Below are 20,345 nucleotides of genomic sequence, written 5' to 3' on the forward strand. Positions count from 1 at the left end.
TACTTGAACAAAGGATTTACTGTCCACTGAGCCAAGGTTATGGTTAGGCTATGTTTTTAAAGGTAAACTAATTTGGTTTGCTTTGGTTAATTGGATGACAACTTTCTTCCTGAACCACAATTAACTAATTTCAGAAGTTAATCTTAATGAAAAATAAATACTTCAAAAACAAATATGATCAATGGAGTGAAAATTATATTACATGGAATATAAGGATTTTAAATGTTACCTGACTAGATTCTCAAAGTGACGAATTTACAGAACTGATACATTAAAAAAATGTATTCTAAAATCCAGAGATTATAAAGATAAATACAGCTAATTTAATCAAATATATTAATCCCACTATTGCATTTTTAAAATTAAACCTATATGGTATTCACTGTTGGATTGAATTTAAGGGTGAAAACACATAACAATAACATAATTGTAGTGGAAAACATTTTACAAGACCTGTGTATTTGTTTCGTTAAAGACTTGTTTATAAGTCATTTCCATGCACAACCCTCTTCAGGAGCACACAGTAAAATCAACAGGGCCAAGTAAATTAAGGTTCCAACCTAGATGCACAATTGATGATAAATCACTGTCATTTTCCGACCAAAGAGACATGGGTTCGACCTCGATCATGCTTTTCATGTGCGACCATTAGACATTAGTCATAAACCAGAAGAGTCAGCTGTTGTCTGGCCTGTCTAACAACTAATAAAAATTGCATGATTTGAATGACGATTTTTTTCGTCAACATAGTAAAAAATAAAGAATATTCTCATTTGAACATTAAATAACTTAGTATTTACTTTAAAACAAGCAGTAACATGGTCATCAAAAAAATATCACAAGAATGTGCCCTGGACTCAAACACTCTAGATTATGCATATTCTATTAAATAACCATAGCAAAAGACTTGTAAGCAGTGAGCTCCAGTTGTTGTGATATTACATGTGACTGTGACACATAAATATCTGAGGTGAAAATAATAGTCATGCGACAGTAACATTGTGAGTGAGTGCTCACATCAAATCTCTGTGGCAATAACGTCGTCATATGTTTGTAACCCTGAGCCGTAGATGTCCATCCCCAGCTCTGTCCGGCTCTCCAGTTCAGTGGTTAGCTCCTTCAGGATCCTCTCCAGGTCCTGGTTCTTCCTGTGCATCTGCAGGTAGTTGATCTGGAGCTGCTTCTGGTACTTGATGACCCTGTCCTTCTCCTTGTTCCATGTCTGCCTCTCCTGCGCAAAGCTGTTCGCTAGCCTTTCCTGAGCGTCCTTCTCCTCCCTGAGCTGCCGCTTGAGTCGCCCCACTTCTGTCTGGAGTGACTCTGTGGAGGCGTCAGCTCTGTTCTCCTCACCCCGTCCCTGGGTGGGGGAGTCGGAGCCTTTGATTAGTCTTTCCTGAGGCTGGGCATTGGCTTCAAGGTGCAAACTGTGTCGCAGCCTCTCCTCTTTGGCCACAACCAGATCCTGTTTCATTTCTTGAATGTCTTTCTCCAGTTTGCCCACTTTGTCCCTCAGCAGATCAGCCTCGTTCTTCTTACGTTGGAGTTCATTTTGGCAAACCTGAATTAAGAATGGAAAAGATTCATACATGGGCAGAGATTAGGATGATTATTAGGACTGATATAACAGCTCTAATCATCTAATGCATCAAATTATCTTTTGGCTAGGGTTGGTAATCCTGGAAAAGCTAGCAAGAGCAGGCCTCACTGGAAGAAATGGAACTGTTACATCCTATGTCCCAAAACACATAAACGAGCGCTGTCTGAAAACTGCTATGAACCAACTTTTCCGTGGCTCACTCGATAACTTCTGGTGTATGCCTCTCCAGCTGAAGACTCTCATCATGCACAGTGAGAGCACGTGCAGGATGTGCACACACAGGCAGGTCAGGTATACATAAACAGGTTGCAACCTGCAACGGCACAGACATTGGCTTTCTTTCTTTTTTCCTTTAAAACGATATTATTTATTGATGGCAATGGGGGCGTTAAGGGGTTTTCAAAAAATAAACAAAGTGATTCAGAAACAACTTACCAACTCTACATCTTTAAGACATAATTTAATACAGTGATGTGAGACTTTCACACTCCACTGTCTGTCTGCTAAAACTTTAAAGCATCTGAAGGTGAAAGCGTTGCATATACTCGCAGGTAACATTCCTTCTTTTCATCATATAAGCAGCGTGTGGGCATTTTAATTCACACTCCATTATGCAATGTATTGTCACTGAATCATCAACAGACTAACCTCAGCCTCGACAGTGCAGAAGCGCAGTTTGTCTTCATGGTCTTTACTCTGTTTCTCAAGCACCTCCATCTTCACTGCATTCTCCTTCAGTGATGCCCTGAGGCTGACTATCTCGTTTAGCCTGGTGTTGACGTCCGCTTGGCTGTCTCTCAGCTGCTGCTTCAACAGTGAGATCTCTCCTGTCTTCTGGCACACCTACATTTGGACGCAGACAATTTTATATATGTTGATATTGGTAAAAGGGGCTGTGGTAATAGCAAAGCAATATCATTTTTCTTTTAATGAAAATTACGAGCATCACTCAAGGTTGTACCAGATTGTTTTGTAAGCTGCCAGGTTTAAAATCGAACTGATTTCGCTCACAACTCACCTCCCACTGAGTTTCCTCGAGTGTCGGAGCCAACTGTGTGCTATCAGTCTCGTAAGACCTCAGTCTGAGCTTGATGAGATCCTTCTCCATGGTCAACTTTGAAACGTCCTCCTGGAGCCTCTCCTTCTCTGCCTGTACAAGAGGACATTTCTCATTTCACAACAATCGCTATTTGCAAGGTCTGCTAATGGTGAAATATTAAATCTGAACATGATTCTTAAGCTGCTTTCAGACATGCAGACTGATATTCGGACATTGGACATGTGAGAACACACATTGTCCGATTGTCCAATTTCTAAAATGTCAGTTGCTCCAGCCACTTTCCACAGTGAGTGATGATTCTAACACAGGACAGACGCAAAATATGTAGAATACAATTCTATTCTATGCCATACACGTAGAAGATGGTAACAATGTTGAGTTGGAGAGACAATGATATTTGAGAGTTTTTGGTGAGAAGGGTGGACGCTGATGTCCATGTGCTGCCATTAATAACATGTGATCTCTCCAGCAGACTTTATACATTATGTCCTGTCCTCTGCATGCCAGGAGCCAGTCATTGCCTGAATTAGACCCAAAAATTCTCGAAAAGTTAGTTCTGGACATTTTCATGTTCATCTCTGAAAACAGCTACAGATTAATTCACTAATTTACTGGAAAGGGAGAAAAGATAACAACCAGATGTACAGGGCACTGATAATAAAAGACAAATTGGGCTGACCTGGAGCTGGCTGACCTGCAGCTGGAGCGATTGCTGGGTTTTTGCAGCCATTTGCGACACTTGTCGTAACTTTGTGGAGCATCGCTGCTTTAGACCCTCCATCTCCTCTGTGCAGTACCTCTGCCTCTCATCAAACAGCTGGCAGGTGTCTGCTTCCTTCTCCTCAAAACTCCCCTGTTGTAAGGAGAACAACTCTGAATTGAAAAAAACCCTCAGACAGTTGCGCTGTCTAACAACGGATGAGGTCATGATCTTGATTAAAAGCACAGTTTTTTTTGTGTGACAGCTTGATACCTGTAGCTCCTGCAGTTCAGTCTCTCTCTCCAACAGCCTTTGTTCCAAACGTTCAATCAGCGACTCGTCTGTAGTAATGGGGGATCGAATCCCACCTGCTGTTCCAGAGAGAGGGCTTGACTCATCTGCAGAAAATGGGGAGCCAGCATCCCCATTAGCCTTAGTTGCCAGGCCATCAGTGTTTAAAATAATCCTGTAGCTAGAGTCAAGGTTAGTGCTATTCCCCTTGACCCATGAAGGCAAGCTGGGTTGTGCTGCCTTGCCTTGGCTATTTGCAGGAGCTGAGCTGCCATCACTGTGACTGACAGGGCCTGTGGAAGCACTTAGGCTGCCGCTGGTGCTGTGGGTGGGCAGGCTGGACATAGAGTTACGTCCGGAGTCTGACAGAGTCCCTGAAAGAAAAAAGAAGACATTCGACTTTCACCCAAATAATCTAATTTTAGAAATAATTTTACCAAAAGGAAACAGATAAAGACCTGAAAAGGTGTTGTGTTTAAAGTCTGAACTCCTTGGTTTCTCCAGAGGACAAAGGATGAGGTCCAGGCTGCTGTGGCCTGTCTCTGTGGAGGATACACTCTTGGGAAGCACAGGCTTGAAGGCAGTGGAACGGACCAATGACTTCTCAGCAGTGGTCTGAGGAGTGAAATGACACACAGTCAGGGGTGCTCTTCCCTATTTATGTTTTTATATTCAGTGACTTGTCTTAGCAGAAAACACGGAAAAAAAAAAAATCAAGTCCTCTTGTACTGTTATAGAAAATACAAAGAGGTGAGGACCAATCACATTCAGAAACTTGAAAATCGCAATGATTGGCTTTCTCCGAGATAAATATTGTCACATGCTGGAAGTCTGTACAAATGAAAGGAATAGACTTTTTGCACCATAATTTCTTTTCATATTAGAAATAGAACCAGCGAAGCGTGCAGAATTGCTTCACTACAAGCTGGCAGTATTAAAAGCTACACAGCAGTAGTTGCAAGTAAAATTCACCAGACTGTCATAAAAGAGAAAACTCATTTCAAAGATGAACTTATACTCCACATGCCCCATCTGTGCTGTCCAAGAACGTCATGAGCAGTACCAAACCTCCCCTCCTCTCTGTCCTCCCCTCTGCATCCCACATCTCTCCCCCATGTGCTGTCTGAGGGAAGATAAATAGCCTTTCTCTGGGATATTAATAATATGAGCTACTGCTGAAGTGTAAGAGGTAAAGCTTGTGAGCTCAGCATTCCTTCTCACTGACTTCATGGCTGGGAGGCCTTTCCTCATTTTTTCTCTCTTTCTATCCCTCAAACGCTCTTTGGCCCTCGATCTCTCTCTTTTTTCCTTTATGCTATCCTCTCTCGCTGTCCTCCGCTTCTCCTCCTTTCCCTCGTATGCCCCTGAGGAATAAAGGCCTATTGAAGGAGCCTCCATTTGCTTTCTTATTCTTGGCACAGAAATCACTTCTCTAAGAAGATCAAGGCATTCTTGGGACATTAATCTGGGGGGAGGTGATTAATAAACTGGGAAGGCTCAATGCAGGTTATAAGGGAAGGCTGCTACCTATTAAACCACCTGCTGTGCAGGTTATATCCTGAACTATATGTTTTTCAAAGTTATACTACTAATACTACAAGCAGCAGTTTATTTTAGATTAGCATAAAACAGGGCTACAAAGCTAGCATGGTTTTAACCAAAGTTAAAAAAAAATCATATTAGCACCTCTAAAGCTGACCAATTAACACCATGTATATTGTTTTTTCATTCCGTGCAAAAAACAATGTTTAACATTGACAATTTGCCACTATACAGGCAGCTTAATGTGCTGATCTATTCTTGTGCTGGGAGCAGTAACATCATGGAGTTGCCACTGATTGGCTGGCAACTGCTCCCAGCACAGGAATATATGATACATAATCCCTTGAAAAGAGTTTTTTTTTTTAAGCTTATGGTATAAACAAATGATATATTGCATTTTAATTAGTGAACTTCCAAGTTGCTTGTAGGTGAATTTTGTTGCCTTTGGACTGAGCCATTCTAGCTGTTTCCAGGCTTTATGCTAAGCTAAACTAAATAGCTTTGGGCTCTGGCTACATATTTACCATACACTTATGAGTTAGCAATTAATCCTCTCATCAAACTTATTGCAACAAAGCAAATTTTGGGGCTCTGGAGAGAGGGTCATCCACTATAACCAGAAGGTCAATGGTCCTGATCTTTCCTTGGGCAAGATACCTCAAATTGCCCCTAACGGCTGTGCACACACTGAATGAATGGTGTGCGTGAATGGGTGAATGTGATTTGTACTGTTAAGAGCTTTGAGTGGTCTGAAAGAATGGAATATCACTTTCTAAATACAGTACATTTTACATATTTCCAAAGAAAGTGCAGCTATTCCTTTAAAATCTATTTTAAACGTGTTTCGGGTAAAGTAGCATTTATATGAAAGAGGTAAAATTGACATTTTTCTCACCGCCTCATTCATTTTCCTCGACATGAGCAGCAGCTTTGGTTGCAGTCGCCCATCTGACACCCCATCTCTGTTCCCTCTGTCCTCCATCGATCCTCTGTGATACGCTGACCTTGTTTTATTGCTCACCTTGTGTGAAACAGGATAAACATTTTATCTAAGAGCAGGGCGATATATGCTGTTATATTCACGTCACCTAAAAAGCATGTGAGCTCACCTTGATGTAAAAAAAATCTTCACTTCGTCCTGAGCGGGAGTGGGTGAGGCCTTTGGGATGAGCTGTGGATGAGGAGCCCTGAGTGAAACCACAGTTCAGTAAGCCGTCAAGGCTGCAACCGCCGCTCTTTCTGTGATGGTTGGTTCCCTTTCTAATCCTGTACTCAGACGCCTTGCAGTGGTTCGTGTTGAGGCTATTGCCGTTGATCAGGCTGCTGACGCTACCCATGGTCCTGTAGGCATAGGTGAGTGGATGGCGGGGCTGAAGTCCAGGTGGCAAAGTTACACAGAAGCGAGGAGAAGACACAACTCAAGACACCGGGAAGGCACCGTCAGAGGCATCATCTGCAGAACAAAAAGCAGATAGTACACAAACATCAATGTTGATCCTTAAACAAGATTTTGTTTCTTCCTTGAAAGAACAAAGTCACGATACACCTTCCTCTAGTGCTCATCAGCTTCCCATTGTTGTTTAATTTTATTGTTCCCTGTTCAGTCCAGTGCTGAGGCAGGTGTGTTCACATTTGCAAAGTGAAAAGAGTCCATCTTGGCGCCCTGCCTGGCTTTGTGTGTCTAGATTTATGGCCGAGCCGTTGAATTTGACAAATAACCCTTTGGGTGCCCTTCCTCTAAACAAACTGGCAATTAGGCTATTTACTGCCTGCTCAACACTTGGCTGGAGTTGCCAGAATAACACTGCATGCAATCATTTTGCATTTGTTATTCCACTTGAGCATTGCATTGACAGACCACAGCAACAATATTCAAGTGTTAATAATGTGATTGGCTCTAGTTGTGAAAGAATAAATACAGATTGGAAGAGGGAACAGAGAAAAACATTTCGTAGAGTTACTGGTGATGCTCTCCATCCTCTCTTTCAAGACAACCAGACCCCAGATGTTGCTCATCGTGATCTCTAACCCACAGGGGAAAACTCAAAGCAAAAGGCTGCTGGCTGATCTGGCTCGCGGGCTCCCCTAACCACCTGGTCCTCAGTCTTCAAGCATTTTATAATAGCCGCAGCAACAAAGCTTTAAGCCTAATGGACCCGCTTTAAGTTACATATTAGTCTGCATTGCATTTTGCTCCAGGCTAATCCATACTTATTGGTGGCAAGATGGTGTTTGTCTGTATACACATAGCTGTCAGTGTCATTTTCCAGAGGTGTTTGATGAGCAAGATTGAAGGGGAAAATGCGGAATGAGCGCTGATCAAGGCTGTCACTTTTCATCACCCTCTAAACAATTATAGGCGTGATGAGACATGCAGGAAAAAGATGTTTCAGGATGAGGAGAATCGCAGACAGACAGTGAGTGAGACAGGAAATTAGGAAATTGAGTGATGGTTATATGGAGGATGAAACAGTTGATGGATTCAGTTTTTTTGAGGCGAACACAGGAGGGAAAGCTTGTCATGTTGGTTAATCGTCCTGCACAGCTTCACTGCTGATCTTCTGTTTTGTTCAGGATGAAACTCGAAATAAATCCTACAAAGTAAATAGCCAAAAATATTGACTTTACGTGATGTTAAATTTGTACCTACACAAGTACAAAGCAAAGCCTCCCCCTGTGTCACTGATGCAAACAGCCCCTGACATGACTGTGACTGCCTCTCTCTCATCACTGTGCCTGCCCCTAAATCTAAACCCTGCTCCTCACTATCTCTCTCAGATATTAGCATCCACCACAGACATGGGACTGGAGTAATGAAACAATAGATCTTTACTTACTGCCGGGTCAAACTAAAGCATCCGTCTCTAGCAAGGCCCCCGCAGAGTCATCTATCCAGTCGCGGAGAAAGCGAAAATCCAGATATGTGTGCACGTGTGTGTGTGCATGGCCTTGAATGAACCAGCAGCAAATGCAGAGCTCACACTATCAGCACAGCCAGGAGGGTCTGCTTACTGTTCTGTGGTAGGGGGGTGGGTCTTTCTGCTTTTCTGGATGGCCTGTACACCCAGCTTTGCATTATAACCGACATGTAAATTCAGCTGTGTGTGTGTGTGTGATTTGGGGCCTCCCACTACCCCCAAAGGGCCCCCCCCCCCCTCAGGGGAACCAGTGTCCAACATGTGCTTCTATAGAACTGGCGTGTGCCGCTCAAGTGATTAACTCCCGGCCTTCACAAAAGATCTTTTACACCCCCCTCCTCTCCCCACTATCACCCACAGACACCCCCCTGTTTGTCCATCGACTAACTGTGTAATAACCATTCATCCTCAACCCTCCCTTCTTCCATCAGTCCCTCCCTCCATCCATCCGTCCTACTCGGTGCCCTGCACCCACCCTGAACAAACAACACTTCATCCGAAGGAGGAAAAAAAAGGCGCTTGCCCTCTCTCTTTTCGCTCTTTGTCTGTTGAAGTGTGCCGCTCTTTGTTTGGACTCTTGTGTCCCAGTTGATGTATTCTCCCCCAAACAGCCCAGGACCATATTTGAGTGTTAAATAAATGACTAGTCCTCACAATGAGAGAACTGGAGAGCTTCAGTTTTATAGTGATTTACCACCATGCTTTCTTGATGCCGTTTGTTCACACACTCACACACACACACAGTCTTATACACACTTTAAACGCTACACAAAAACACACACTTCCACACAGTCTTATTGCTGGGGTACAAGTCTCTCCAGGGCAGTGGAGCGTTCTGCATCCCACAGAGTACACAATGTTGACAAAACACATTGTGGATGAAATACAATCACACACCACGACAGGAAAATATACAAGGTAGTGTGTTCCAAATGAGCATACAACAAAAGAAAATATGGGGGCCCCTAAGCTTTGCTGGCGACAAAATAAGTGTAAATCTTGCACCCCATTTTTGTCACAAGTAAACGTATATTTTCTCCTAATGGAAAGAAAAATGTGAGGTGGAAAAAATACTGCAGACAGATAGGGCACTACTGATTCATTGATCACACACAAATCAATAATGAGATCAATCTGTTAAAACTAATAACCATGAGAAGAGTGAGCCTATGAAGTGATCCTTCAACATATGCAGACAGAAAAGGTTTCACCAGATTACATCATAGTGTCTGAAACTTTTTTTTACCATCAAGTGTCTTCACTGACCCACTTATTAAATAAGACGGCATCTGTGCAGTTTAATCTTTTTGGAGCAGAACCATTCACTCCTCCTTTCAGCCATTGTTCCCTCGATTAGTCCCATTCACAGCCCCGAGCGTGTTTGTCTGAACAATGATCCTGTGATTTCACTTTTATGTTCCCACTCACCTGCTAATACAAAAAAAAACAGGCTATTTCTGCTTGTATTTGATTCACATTTGATAATAATTTCATTGCTCCATCGTGGCAAATTTTTAATAAGCGTTACAAATGGTCTGACCTCATGATGTTTGGGTGGACAGCATGATTTAAGACCTTTGGTGTGGCGGGACAGGGGGGGTGGGGGTGGATGCATGCACATAATCTTATATCTGATTGGCTTCGTGTTTTTCAATGTCCCTACAAAATGGTGTGTGGTGATGGTGGAGGGCAGAGGGTGCTTTGTGTCAGGCAGGTCAGCTGGATCTCAGAAGCTAAAGATGACACACTACACCAAAACACACACACACGCACATACTAACAAACCGCCACACTTACTCACTGACGCACACACTTGCCAGACCATATCCAATCCATTAGCACAGCCAGTGGAAGGCAGCAGCGTGCTATAAAGACCCCAGGATTTATACCTGTCTCACAATGACCATGAAACTGTCTCGTGTCCTCACTGTATCTCTACACTGCCACAGTGCCAGATGGCATCACTTTTAATTCTCACTGTCTATATGGTAATTTCCAGCAGATGTATGTGTAATCTATCTAGTTCAGTGTGTCTGTTTTTTTTAGGTCAGTCTTGGGAAGCGTATTGTTCTTTGTTCATGTGTAAACACACAGTTTTATATATTTTCTGTGTCTTAATTCTAGCTGTATAATAATCTAGCTGTAAAAAATATATATATATATATATTTCTTTCAGTAAAAGGTCTTTTAAAAAACTATTATACATTTGACACAAACTTAAAAGTAACAATCTTTTTTTATGTCTTTCCCTAATTGTTCTAAAGTTTGTAAAGTTTATTTTTTTAATTATGGGGAAATAATGTGAACAAGAGAAAACTTGAGAAATCAAACAAACTACTAAAGAGCAACTTTTTACAGGAACAGAACTCCCAAACTGAAATTACATGATTCCACATCCCTCATGCTGGCTCATCACATCACATGGCTCAATATGTGAGTCAACATATATTTGAAATACGTAGCCTGTCAGACTTCACAGGCAGTACATGTTACTTGAGGGCACTGTCTTAGCACTATTGGGTGTCATCCTATGAATCTATTTTCTGGTTTTAGTCTCTCCAGGTTAGTAGTGTGTCCCAGTGTGTTAATACATAATGATATTTCACTGCACTCTGTGCCAGGATTAAGGCCAAACAGAAATATAATTAAAATTTCAGAATAATACCTTTTTCTTTGAATTAGACATCCATTTAACTCATTCCTCATGATACTGTTCCATCCCTTCAATGCAAAATGTTGAACATCTTACTCACAGTGTGATGTAACTTGTTAGATAACTCCAATCGGTCAACGATTCAACACTGATTCATAATGTAATAAAGTAGGAATTTCCCATTATCCCACACATGACTCAGAGAAAATGAAATTCACAAATTAAAGCGAGACGAAGAAGAAACGCTGCACATTCAACACTATATTCTCAGACAATGATGAGCTGAGCTGATCTGAATTATTGAGAGGTAGAGCTTCCTCTGTCATCCTCTGTGACCAGTCACACACACACACACACACACACACACACACGCTTCCTCTACTCATGTCTTACTCACCCTCTGGCTGACTTGGGATGAGTAATGTGGCCTCCAGCAGAACATCAACTGGGAGTGAGGTGCAGAGTATAGAGACAGACATCTATCATTGACTCTCAATGCCAACACACACACACACACACACACACACACACACACACACACACACACACACACGCACAACGGCATCCAATAGCAGCTAATTGGGTAATCCTTTTAGTGCATTGTAAAGGAGATTGAGCATGAATGGTGCTTCAATGCTGAGGAGCAGAATACCAGACACTCATTACTGCCTCAGAGTCAGGAGATGGACTACCAGGCACAGAGCGAGAGGCACGAGCAGAAAGAGAAAGACACAGACATGGAAAGACAGTGTCTGAGTGTGTGTGTGAAAGAGAGATTTATATTCTGTGCAGCTAACACTGCATTATACATTGATAACAGCATTGTCCAGCAAACAATCAATGTCTCCTCTGTTCTGAGTTAGAGGAGGATGGTTTGGATGCAGAGAAAAGGTTAAGAACTGTAAGTTTGCTTAAATAATGTGAGTAAAACATTTATTTCTCATTGATTTGATCTCAGTGTCTTCTACTGGCAGCCATGTGGCACCATCTTTGACTTGAGGCCAGCTTTCAGCGAAGGACCCCCTGCTGAAATTAGATTGCACATCAGATGCTATTATGTGCATCCAAATGAGACATTAGGTCAACCAAACAATCAACCTCCTCGGGTTTTAAGAGATAAGGAGGTTGTCTGCACTGCTCACCGGGTTCGCGCGGCTGACCAAACTACCGCTCTGGTAGCACAGACATTAGCATAACCTTGGCAGCTGGAATATAGAGGAAAATGTAATTTTAATGGAGTCTAAATGGGGGCCTTTAGTACTGTGATGAGGATGGGAACTGATGCTCGTGAATTTAGGGACTTCTAATAGAGTCCTAAAATTAAATACCTGAAATTTCCCTTTATATTCCTTTGTGGAGCTGCATCCACCCTTACAAGATTGATTATTACCAAGCGATATGTCGCACCACTTTTCTGTGATATACTCCAAACTCATGCAGAGCCCTGGAATCTGCCCAAAAGTGGTTTTAAAGAATTGAATGTGTCTTTGGTTTGAAACAGCAGCTCACCAACTTGCTGCATAGGCATAAAATATTTACTTCTGAGGCTTTTATGCCACTCTGAAAAAAGCAAGTACACACTGTAACAAGTGGAAGTATTTTTAGACGCTTTTGAATTCCTTCCATTACACTGAATATTTAGCTTTTCCATTAACCGTCGCTTGTTTTCAACATGCTTTGTCATTTATGCATGATATGGCAGCTTCATAAATATGAAATGTAAACATCACGTGTCATAAAAGCTTTGTTGTGGTGTCCAGTTATTGTTTGTACATTGTTAAGCTCTCAGCAGGAAACCATGTTGTCATGGTGCACAAGTTATATTGGTCACCATTGGATGGCTGTTACTGGTGTTGGATCAGTTTTCAGATATTTTTGTTTATTGTTCATATCATAGACCTGTGTTCATAATACAAATGAAATGTAAACATTTCATATACATAAAGTTTATAATTATTATTTTTATTATTATTACTTGGGCCAAGGAGATGATGTATTTGTCTGTTATTTAGTTGGATCATCCAAAAAATATTCTGATTGGGCCATTTTCGTTGATTCCTCCAAACAATTTTAAAAAATCGGACATATTAAGGGGGTTGGTAACGATGACTTTGTGCAACTTCGTGTGGATCCAAATAAAAATCTGGATTTTGTAGATTTCAGTGTGGTTTCATAGGGGTGTTGACTTATTTCAGCAGCTGTATTGTAACAAATAAAGCTAGAAAACTACAACAACAACAACCAATGTGTAGCTATAAGAATTTTTAATTTAAAGGGACTTAACCTAGGTATGTGCTCCACTGAGAACAATTGTAGTTTTGTACAAGGATGTTGGATCATAAAACTGCGTTCCTAATACAAAGACAAACATTTTAGACTTGGTAATGGCACTGAGTCATATGTTTTACATAAACAACAATACACTGCTATTTCTCTCATAGTCACACAGTCACTACAGCGTTTCTGTCTGCCAAGTCTGTCTTATATTATTCTTGTTTGATACAGTATCACGGTGGGATGACATGCAGAGGTAGGTGGAGAAGAATGAGGCCTTTCCTGGCACCGGGGCCCATTGACCCAGCCAACTGACGACTCAGTGATAAGCTTGTCATTCAGGAGCGTAACCATCCTCCCATCCTCCTAATCTGCTGTAGCTGTGAGCGTGTGTGCGTGGATGTGTGTGTGTGTGTGTGTGGATGGTGTAATGTGGGAGTAAGAGAAGACACAATGAGATCACTTTCGACTTTCGGGGATCTATATCATCCTGAAGCAGCTGGAAATATGTGCTGCAGGCGATACCTGCGCTCAGCTCCAAAATAAAAGTGCTCTCACCTTTCTAATGTAGGGACACTCAACATGGCCCTTTCATTGCTTGAGGTGTCAAAACCAACAAAAACTGATATTCACCATCTGCGCACATCTGTTCAGCTGTTTCTTACCTCGTTTGACGGTAATTCTGTTCTAAAGATGTTTATGGGAATCGCTATGGAAAAGTTGAAACATCATCATGAGCTGAGACTCACAGAGATGTGGAGATGCTGCACTTCTCTGACACAGAGCCTTCACTCACGAAAGGATGCTGTGTTTTGGTATCTGGGACAGTTATTTAAAGCAGCGTCTTCCTTAGCGGGTCATAACAGCTCTAATGGTTTGTCACAGATACTGAGCTGCGTTGATTCCCATGACAAATGCTAAATATATATATATATATACTCATGTAAAATCATACAAAAAGTCAAAATATTTACATCAGCAAAAGAGATTGTGCACTTCACATAAGAAAACAAAGAGCTTGACTCTTCTGTGACAAGACGAGGGAAGTGTCTTTGCTCCTATCATCCCCCACGCCCTCATCTCATGATACTGTCTCTGCCCTGTGTTTTCCCTCTGTACAATAAGTTGCAACACAGAGCAATCCTGAACGTGTCTGAACAGGTGCCCTATCCTTACCAATTCACCTTGTCACCAACTCCATGTCTGAACACATACATTACTGTGCACAGGTGTGACAGTGCTGAAACTGGGGGGGTGTACAAATGTGAAACTGTTCCCCATGCATATCTTTTCCTTAAGTTTGCAACAATTATACAACAGAATAATTAAGAACTGTTGGGTCCAGCAACTTTAAGAAAATCACAGGGTGGGACGTATCTAGATGGACACATTTAACTCATGCAATAACAACTGTCTCTGTGCCGTTCATTCCCCCCAAATTGTTGTGTACAGTGTTACACTTAAACAGAGCCTCGTGCTGCGCCCTGTTATTTCTCCAGTTTTAAAAACAATGGTTTGTCCAGTCAAGTCTGCAAGTAAAGAACACTGTTGGCGGTTTCCTGCGAAGAAAAGAAAAGTTGGAAGCAGACATTTGGTTCAGAGCTGCTTCAAAACACAGAGTGAAATTCAGCTCGTATTTTTAAAGTGGTGAAACTTGGGCTGTGCCCTCGCAGAGAGACTTTGGTTCAGTCAGAACAGGAGGCATAGTTTACACCTGTTTTCTTACTTTGGACAAACAAAAGTGAAACATTACATCACAACACCTGCACTTAACAAATCTGCACACACTCGAATGTGTGCGGATTGCCAGTGCCACTCAGCTTCACTCCTCCTCAAAGTTGCAGGACGGTGAGCTCTGACTGAGCCTGTGCCATCATTTGTCCCCTGTCACATCCACTCAAACAGCAGTAACCTTCCTCCGAGCCCAGCTGGAGGTGACTTACCTCCATTATAGTCTGCCTGCCCCACAATCCCAGTCACTGCCTCTGCTGCTCTGTCTCCCAAAAGCTGTGTGGATCACTGTAGACAAACCAATTCCAGCTGGATACTACTAGAAACTACATCTGTGGCGAGAAAGAGACATGCTTGTGTTTGCCTGAAGTCCTCTGCGGGTGTCCACTTCCTCTTCAAGCACTTGGCGCGGTGCAATGAGTCCGTCCCATCTCCCACACACTGAACACTGTCACATTCCTACATAAGCATGCTCTCTCTCTCTCTCCACCCTCTCTCCCTCTCTTTACAGTGTATCCTAGTTCCCTCTCTCCTGAACTCCCTCCCACTCTCTCCTTCACTCTGAACATCCAACACTCCCTCCCTCCCTCCCTTCGCCGCTCGCCTTGTCCACCTCTTTGTGCACTTGTCTTAACTTTAAGTATTCTCCCTCTTTCATGCCTTGCTCTCTGCATCCCTCACTCTCACCTATCTCCTCTCTTCCTGCCCTACCTCTCTCGTTTCCCTCTTTTAATGACCTTTCCCAAGCAGCACTGCCAATCATCTTAAGTCACTTCACTGCCTCTGTATATGCCCACACGCTGCACATCATCCATGCCCACACTTCTGAGCCATGTCTAAGTGGTGCAGCACCAAAAACTGCAAGACGTAAATGCACTCGAAGTACGTTTCCTTTTATTGCATGTCTATCAGTGTGCAGCCTACATGTGTGCATGTTTAAGATAAGATAAACTTTACTGATCCCACGCCGGGGAAATTCACAGGCAGCAGGTAGGTCAGGATTATAGACAAGACACATGTAAAAAATACAGACACAATATGTACACAACAGATATAGACGGAAATATCATTTACACACAAATGTACTTCAGTAAAGTACTTGAGTACAAATCTGCAAGTAAGCCAGTAAGTGGCTCCTGGTTTGACCACTCATCCACGCTGTTACCCGTCATGCTCTGCTGCAATATATTTAACCTGCTTCACCACTCCAACTGACTCCACTTGCTCTCTCACACACAGTAAGCCAGAGGCAGATATGTGTGTGTTTTTGGTTTATCTATGTAACAGATGAGTTGAATAAATGAAACTAGTTTAAAGCCCACATTTCAAATCCTGGTGGAATACTCATTTGACACGCTGGCACATCCTCACATCTTTCCGCCGCAGCTCCTGTTTCTTCTCTCCGTGTCCATCATTTTCCTTTGCACCTGTCTGCGTGTTCTTTTTCTTGTTCTTCTTATCTTCCTCTTCCTTCCCTCTTTCACAGTCTATAACTCACGTTCTCATTCTTAATCTTTCGCCCCCAAAAAACTCTGCTGCAACTGCTGCATGACAATTAGTAGTATAAAAACTTCCTGCTTCACTCATAATTAATATAATACAATAAAGTTTTCTGGCCGTGAAGAAATAAGAATAATATTCATCTTTGCTGCCTGGGCATGTCTGGGGGAGATGTAATGACTGCTGCACAGACTTTCTTCAGGGTTCCCGGTGTGCCAATTTGTCTTGAAATGATAGTCCCCTACTTTATTCTGAATAATGATATGTAATCAGTAGCCAGGAACACAGTGAGGGACATAGCCTTTACTCTCAGTGGGTGCCAGATATGTCGGTGTGGGACTGTCTATTTGATGAGTCTGTAATCTCAGCTGCAACCAAGGTGTATATGAATGATCTGATTTCAGTACACGGTGTCATTTCCCCTATCTTTATATGACTCAGCGTTATGACTGAACACATGTTATTTATGTGTATGTGTGTCAGTGTGTGACAAACACCACCAAATATTGTGACAACAAAGCAGTGTCATTTTCGTCTTTTTTTCAAATGCCCCATATTTGACTGGTGTGTGTGTGTTTGTGTGTGTGTGTGTGAGGACCGTTCCATCCTCACTTTTTCAAAGGCCTGTTCGAGATTTAATTTGAAGGTTGGGGTTAGAATTATGTTTAGGTTATTGTTGGGGTAAGGGTTAAGCATTTAGCTGTGATGGTCAAGGTTATGGATTAGGTTTAGGTCAGGCTATCCAAAAGTCAATGCAAAGTCCCATAAGGATGGCTGGTCAAACCTGCGTGTGGTGTGTGTGTGTGTGTGGGTGGGTGTGTGTACATAATTTCATCATGATCTAAAAACCTTTGTTCTTTGAAAGAGTCTTGAACTTACTCTAAATATTTCAACGATGGATTCATGTAACTTTGCACCCTTCGTGCATTAGAGTGTGTGTGTTTACACTCAATGTCATATGAATCTTATAGTAGTTCTCTAAAGATTTAGTTTACAGCAAAACAATTAAGAGATGTTGTGTTTTCTGCCAAAATGAATGAACTGACATGATTACTCGTGTGAGGTTTTTCTTTTATGTTTGATGATTTCTCTAGTTGAAGGAGCAGCTCAGGCTGTCTGACTGGGAACGGGCTGCAGCAATTGATTAGATTGTATGTCAAATTTACTCTTCCAGAACGTGCCTCATTTTCTTTTGGCCTGGCCCCCGTCTCCCTGTCTATCCTCACTCACCCCCACAGACACACACACGCAAATAGATGCATGGAGGTGGATCAATACTTTTGTTTAGTAAAAAAAGAGCCAGCATAATGTTGTTGACCCAGCTGCCCCAAGAAACTGACCTCAGTCAATGGAGGGTGGTCAGAGGCTGGACACAGCTGACGCACACGCACACACACACACACACACACACACACACACACAAAGACATCTCCATGTATGTGCTCATAACCTTAAAAAACACATAATCAGAGTCACATATTCACACATATTATATTTATATTAATAGGATTTTGGTGAAACAGTGCTTTAACAAACACACAGAAAGACACACAGACACGCACACGCACACACTGGCTGATCTCAAAATCCAATTTCTTATGTAAGCCTGGTCTGTGTTTGCACATATGCCGTTTTGGCAAACCAGTGGATGTAGGCAGCAGAACATGAATCCATATACCACTGGAGATTAAATAAACTCAATGGTATCCCACGTTGAACAAACATGAGCACCGGCAGTATGATTTAACAACCAAATTGTAGGCAGCTATAAACATTGAAAAGCATTTTTTAAAATACAAATGTTAGACAACTTCTCTGTTGGACGGAAACATGAGTCTAAAATCAAATGTGCTGTTTGCAAGAAGAAAAACAACATAGTTCCTTTATTTATATCAGTTTGGGCTTTTTCATCTCATACCAAATGAGATCAAAAGGAATAAAAACTTTCCGAAGCTTACAAATGATTACTGGAACTAGAGCAAAGCACCATGTCTCTAAAGTGGTTCTACATGCTTACACGCATTTTTTCAGGTTTCATTTCAAGGTCTGAATAGGTTGGGACCTTTAAACAGGCTATAAATTGACAAAATGATCCCAGAATGTATTTATAGGATTTTAAATTTGGACCCTTCATCTTTGCTTTAGAGCTTTAACAGGAGTATTATTTCCTGAGAATCATTTTTATGGGGAAATATTTCCAAGAGGGATTAAAATACCTTTTCCCAAAATAAGATCTGACTCCTTTGTGGGAGAACTTAATAATGGTAATTGACGGTAATAAATGAAAGCCAAACATGTTCACCACAGGAAAATGCGACTCTTTTGGGTCATAAACAGGTAGCAGTGACATTGACGCTCCGGTTTAATTACCGCAAACTACTCCCCAGTGCTTCCTCTATCTCTCTAATAGCTTTTCCACGGCTGTCTGAAATAGTTTGTGAGTACTACACAAGGCCCTCCATCATTTAAACTGTCTGTGTGGGGACCATTCACCCCTGCAAAGCCTGAATCACTCAGCCTCCTTGAAAAAAAAATAGTTTGCATTTGTCTGATGTAGGTGCCGCTGCACTAACAAGCAGAATGGCCTTCGGTAATCCTCAGACCTTGGGTCTTTTTCTTTCTTTCTGAAGTGCCGCTTCCTTTTTTTCCCCCCTCCCTGTCTCCTGTCAAGGCTGACAGCTCCACTGTGAATCGGCATGTTCACCTGGGCCTGAGCAGAAGGGCAGATTGAGATAATATTGACAGAAGTTGTTGTCAGACACAAATGAATGATGTCACCATGGAAAAGACAGAGGTGGAGAGAAAAATGGACAAGGAATATAAGTAGGGAGGGGAGAAATAAAAGAGAGATGGAATTTGAGCAAGAAAAGAAGATAAAGAGGCCAACAGCAGGTCTGAGTGCACAGAAATAGGGCTTGAGCTAAGGCTTTATTGATTCTGTTGGCTTTGTGTGTCACCGCCTCAGAGGACACAGTTGGCCTATGATGTATGGCTGCTTCATCCTCAGCTGCTGCAATGAGGGCCACAAGTTGGGGAGTCAGGGATCCAGGCGCCCCGGGGACCTTGTGCGACGCTGCTGGTGTAGCCTGGGTCTGTGCCGCCCTTCGTGCCCTGTGTACATCGCAACTCTGCAGAGAGCTGGTGTGAGCCATGGAGAGAGCAAGAGAGACACTCACCTGCTTGTTGACCTGTAAGAACATGGCATTCCCACTGCTCATGATAAATCTCCAGTGCTCACTTTCTGACAAGCGACAACATAAACTTGTCATCGATAAATAACATCCGCACACAGATTTTTTATTTTCTCCTGGCATAAATGTGTAAACCTTGTCCTGGCTGTTGCAAAAGATGGAGTGGGGTTATACACACACACACACACACACACACATACACAGATGCTCACACTTCAAAGCAGCGATGGCTGTCTCTCTCTGTGCAAAGGCAATTTGCTCTTCCCAAAATCTCTCTCACCAGCAGCATATAAATAAGCCTGGCACCGAGCGGTCAGAGCGCACAGTAACAGCCTGTCAGGTTAGATGAGGACAATGAAGTTGTCTTGTCCGTCCCACACACCTTATGAGTAGCACACGTTGGGAGTGTAGTTCACGTCGCAGTACCCACATACTGAGGTTGTCACGAAAACACTGGCACAAGCACACCGGGAGGTTATTAGTATTGATTTAATGTACCTCGCTCAACTCCACTAAGCCACAGTTTGATGAGTCTTTAATTCATCAACATACTCTCCTTGTTGAAGGTGTTGGGCCCGGAGCCAGGGCCAAAGCATTCTATTTAAAGACGATGAGTGATTAACTGATGTCAGATAAAAAGGTATGTGGACCAAACATGAACAGATCTGCTCATCGATACTCAGCTTCACCCCGTGGAAAGGCGTGGATGTGAGATGTTAATGGTAGCGTCTGCCGCTCACTGAATTTTTGTTTGGAGCCGTACCAGCTGCTGCTTCACCCTCATTTTACCTTTCAGAGTAGATCTGCGCATAATCCTATTAAGTCACAGGGTAGTAACTGTTGCTGATGTTTTCAGAAATTTTGGTGCAGGGGCGTAGACGCGCAGGG

General features: G+C 42.4%; 1 protein-coding gene across 3 annotated transcripts; it reads right to left on the minus strand.

The window, feature by feature from the left end:
* Positions 1 to 778: 778 nt before the first annotated feature.
* lzts1 (leucine zipper, putative tumor suppressor 1) lies at positions 779 to 15,119 on the minus strand. Of its 3 annotated transcripts, none has more exons than XM_069523939.1 (9): positions 14,979 to 15,119; positions 6,300 to 6,643; positions 6,086 to 6,211; positions 4,107 to 4,263; positions 3,631 to 4,022; positions 3,337 to 3,510; positions 2,616 to 2,747; positions 2,246 to 2,440; positions 779 to 1,558 (listed from the first exon to the last, which is right to left on the minus strand). In XM_069523939.1, the coding sequence occupies exons 2-9, from the start codon at positions 6,525 to 6,527 to the stop codon at positions 1,019 to 1,021; spliced, it is 1,944 nt and encodes a 647-aa protein (XP_069380040.1). In that variant the 5' UTR covers positions 6,528 to 6,643; positions 14,979 to 15,119; the 3' UTR covers positions 779 to 1,018. The 3 variants fall into 3 exon arrangements, with proteins under 3 accessions (XP_069380040.1, XP_069380041.1, XP_019949270.2); XM_069523940.1 differs by lacking the exon at positions 14,979 to 15,119 and adding an exon at positions 11,159 to 11,252; XM_020093711.2 differs by lacking the exon at positions 14,979 to 15,119 and adding an exon at positions 8,028 to 8,167.
* Positions 15,120 to 20,345: the final 5,226 nt, after the last annotated feature.

Source organism: Paralichthys olivaceus, chromosome 4 (assembly GCF_024713975.1).
Source record: "Paralichthys olivaceus isolate ysfri-2021 chromosome 4, ASM2471397v2, whole genome shotgun sequence".
Taxonomy (NCBI): domain Eukaryota; kingdom Metazoa; phylum Chordata; class Actinopteri; order Pleuronectiformes; family Paralichthyidae; genus Paralichthys; species Paralichthys olivaceus.

What these genes read in the sequence shown, in the direction of transcription:
- lzts1 (XM_069523939.1), bottom strand. Translation starts at nt 6,527, where the DNA reads ATGGGTAGCGTCAGCAGCCTGATCAACGGCAATAGCCTCAACACGAAC. An exon ending in TGCAGGTCAGCCAGCTCCAG is followed by an intron (nt 2,748 to 3,336) that starts GTCAGCCCAATT and finishes CCTCTTGTACAG; the next exon opens with GCAGAGAAGGAGAGGCTCCA. An exon ending in TCGAGGAAACTCAGTGGGAG is followed by an intron (nt 2,441 to 2,615) that starts GTGAGTTGTGAG and finishes GTCCAAATGTAG; the next exon opens with GTGTGCCAGAAGACAGGAGA.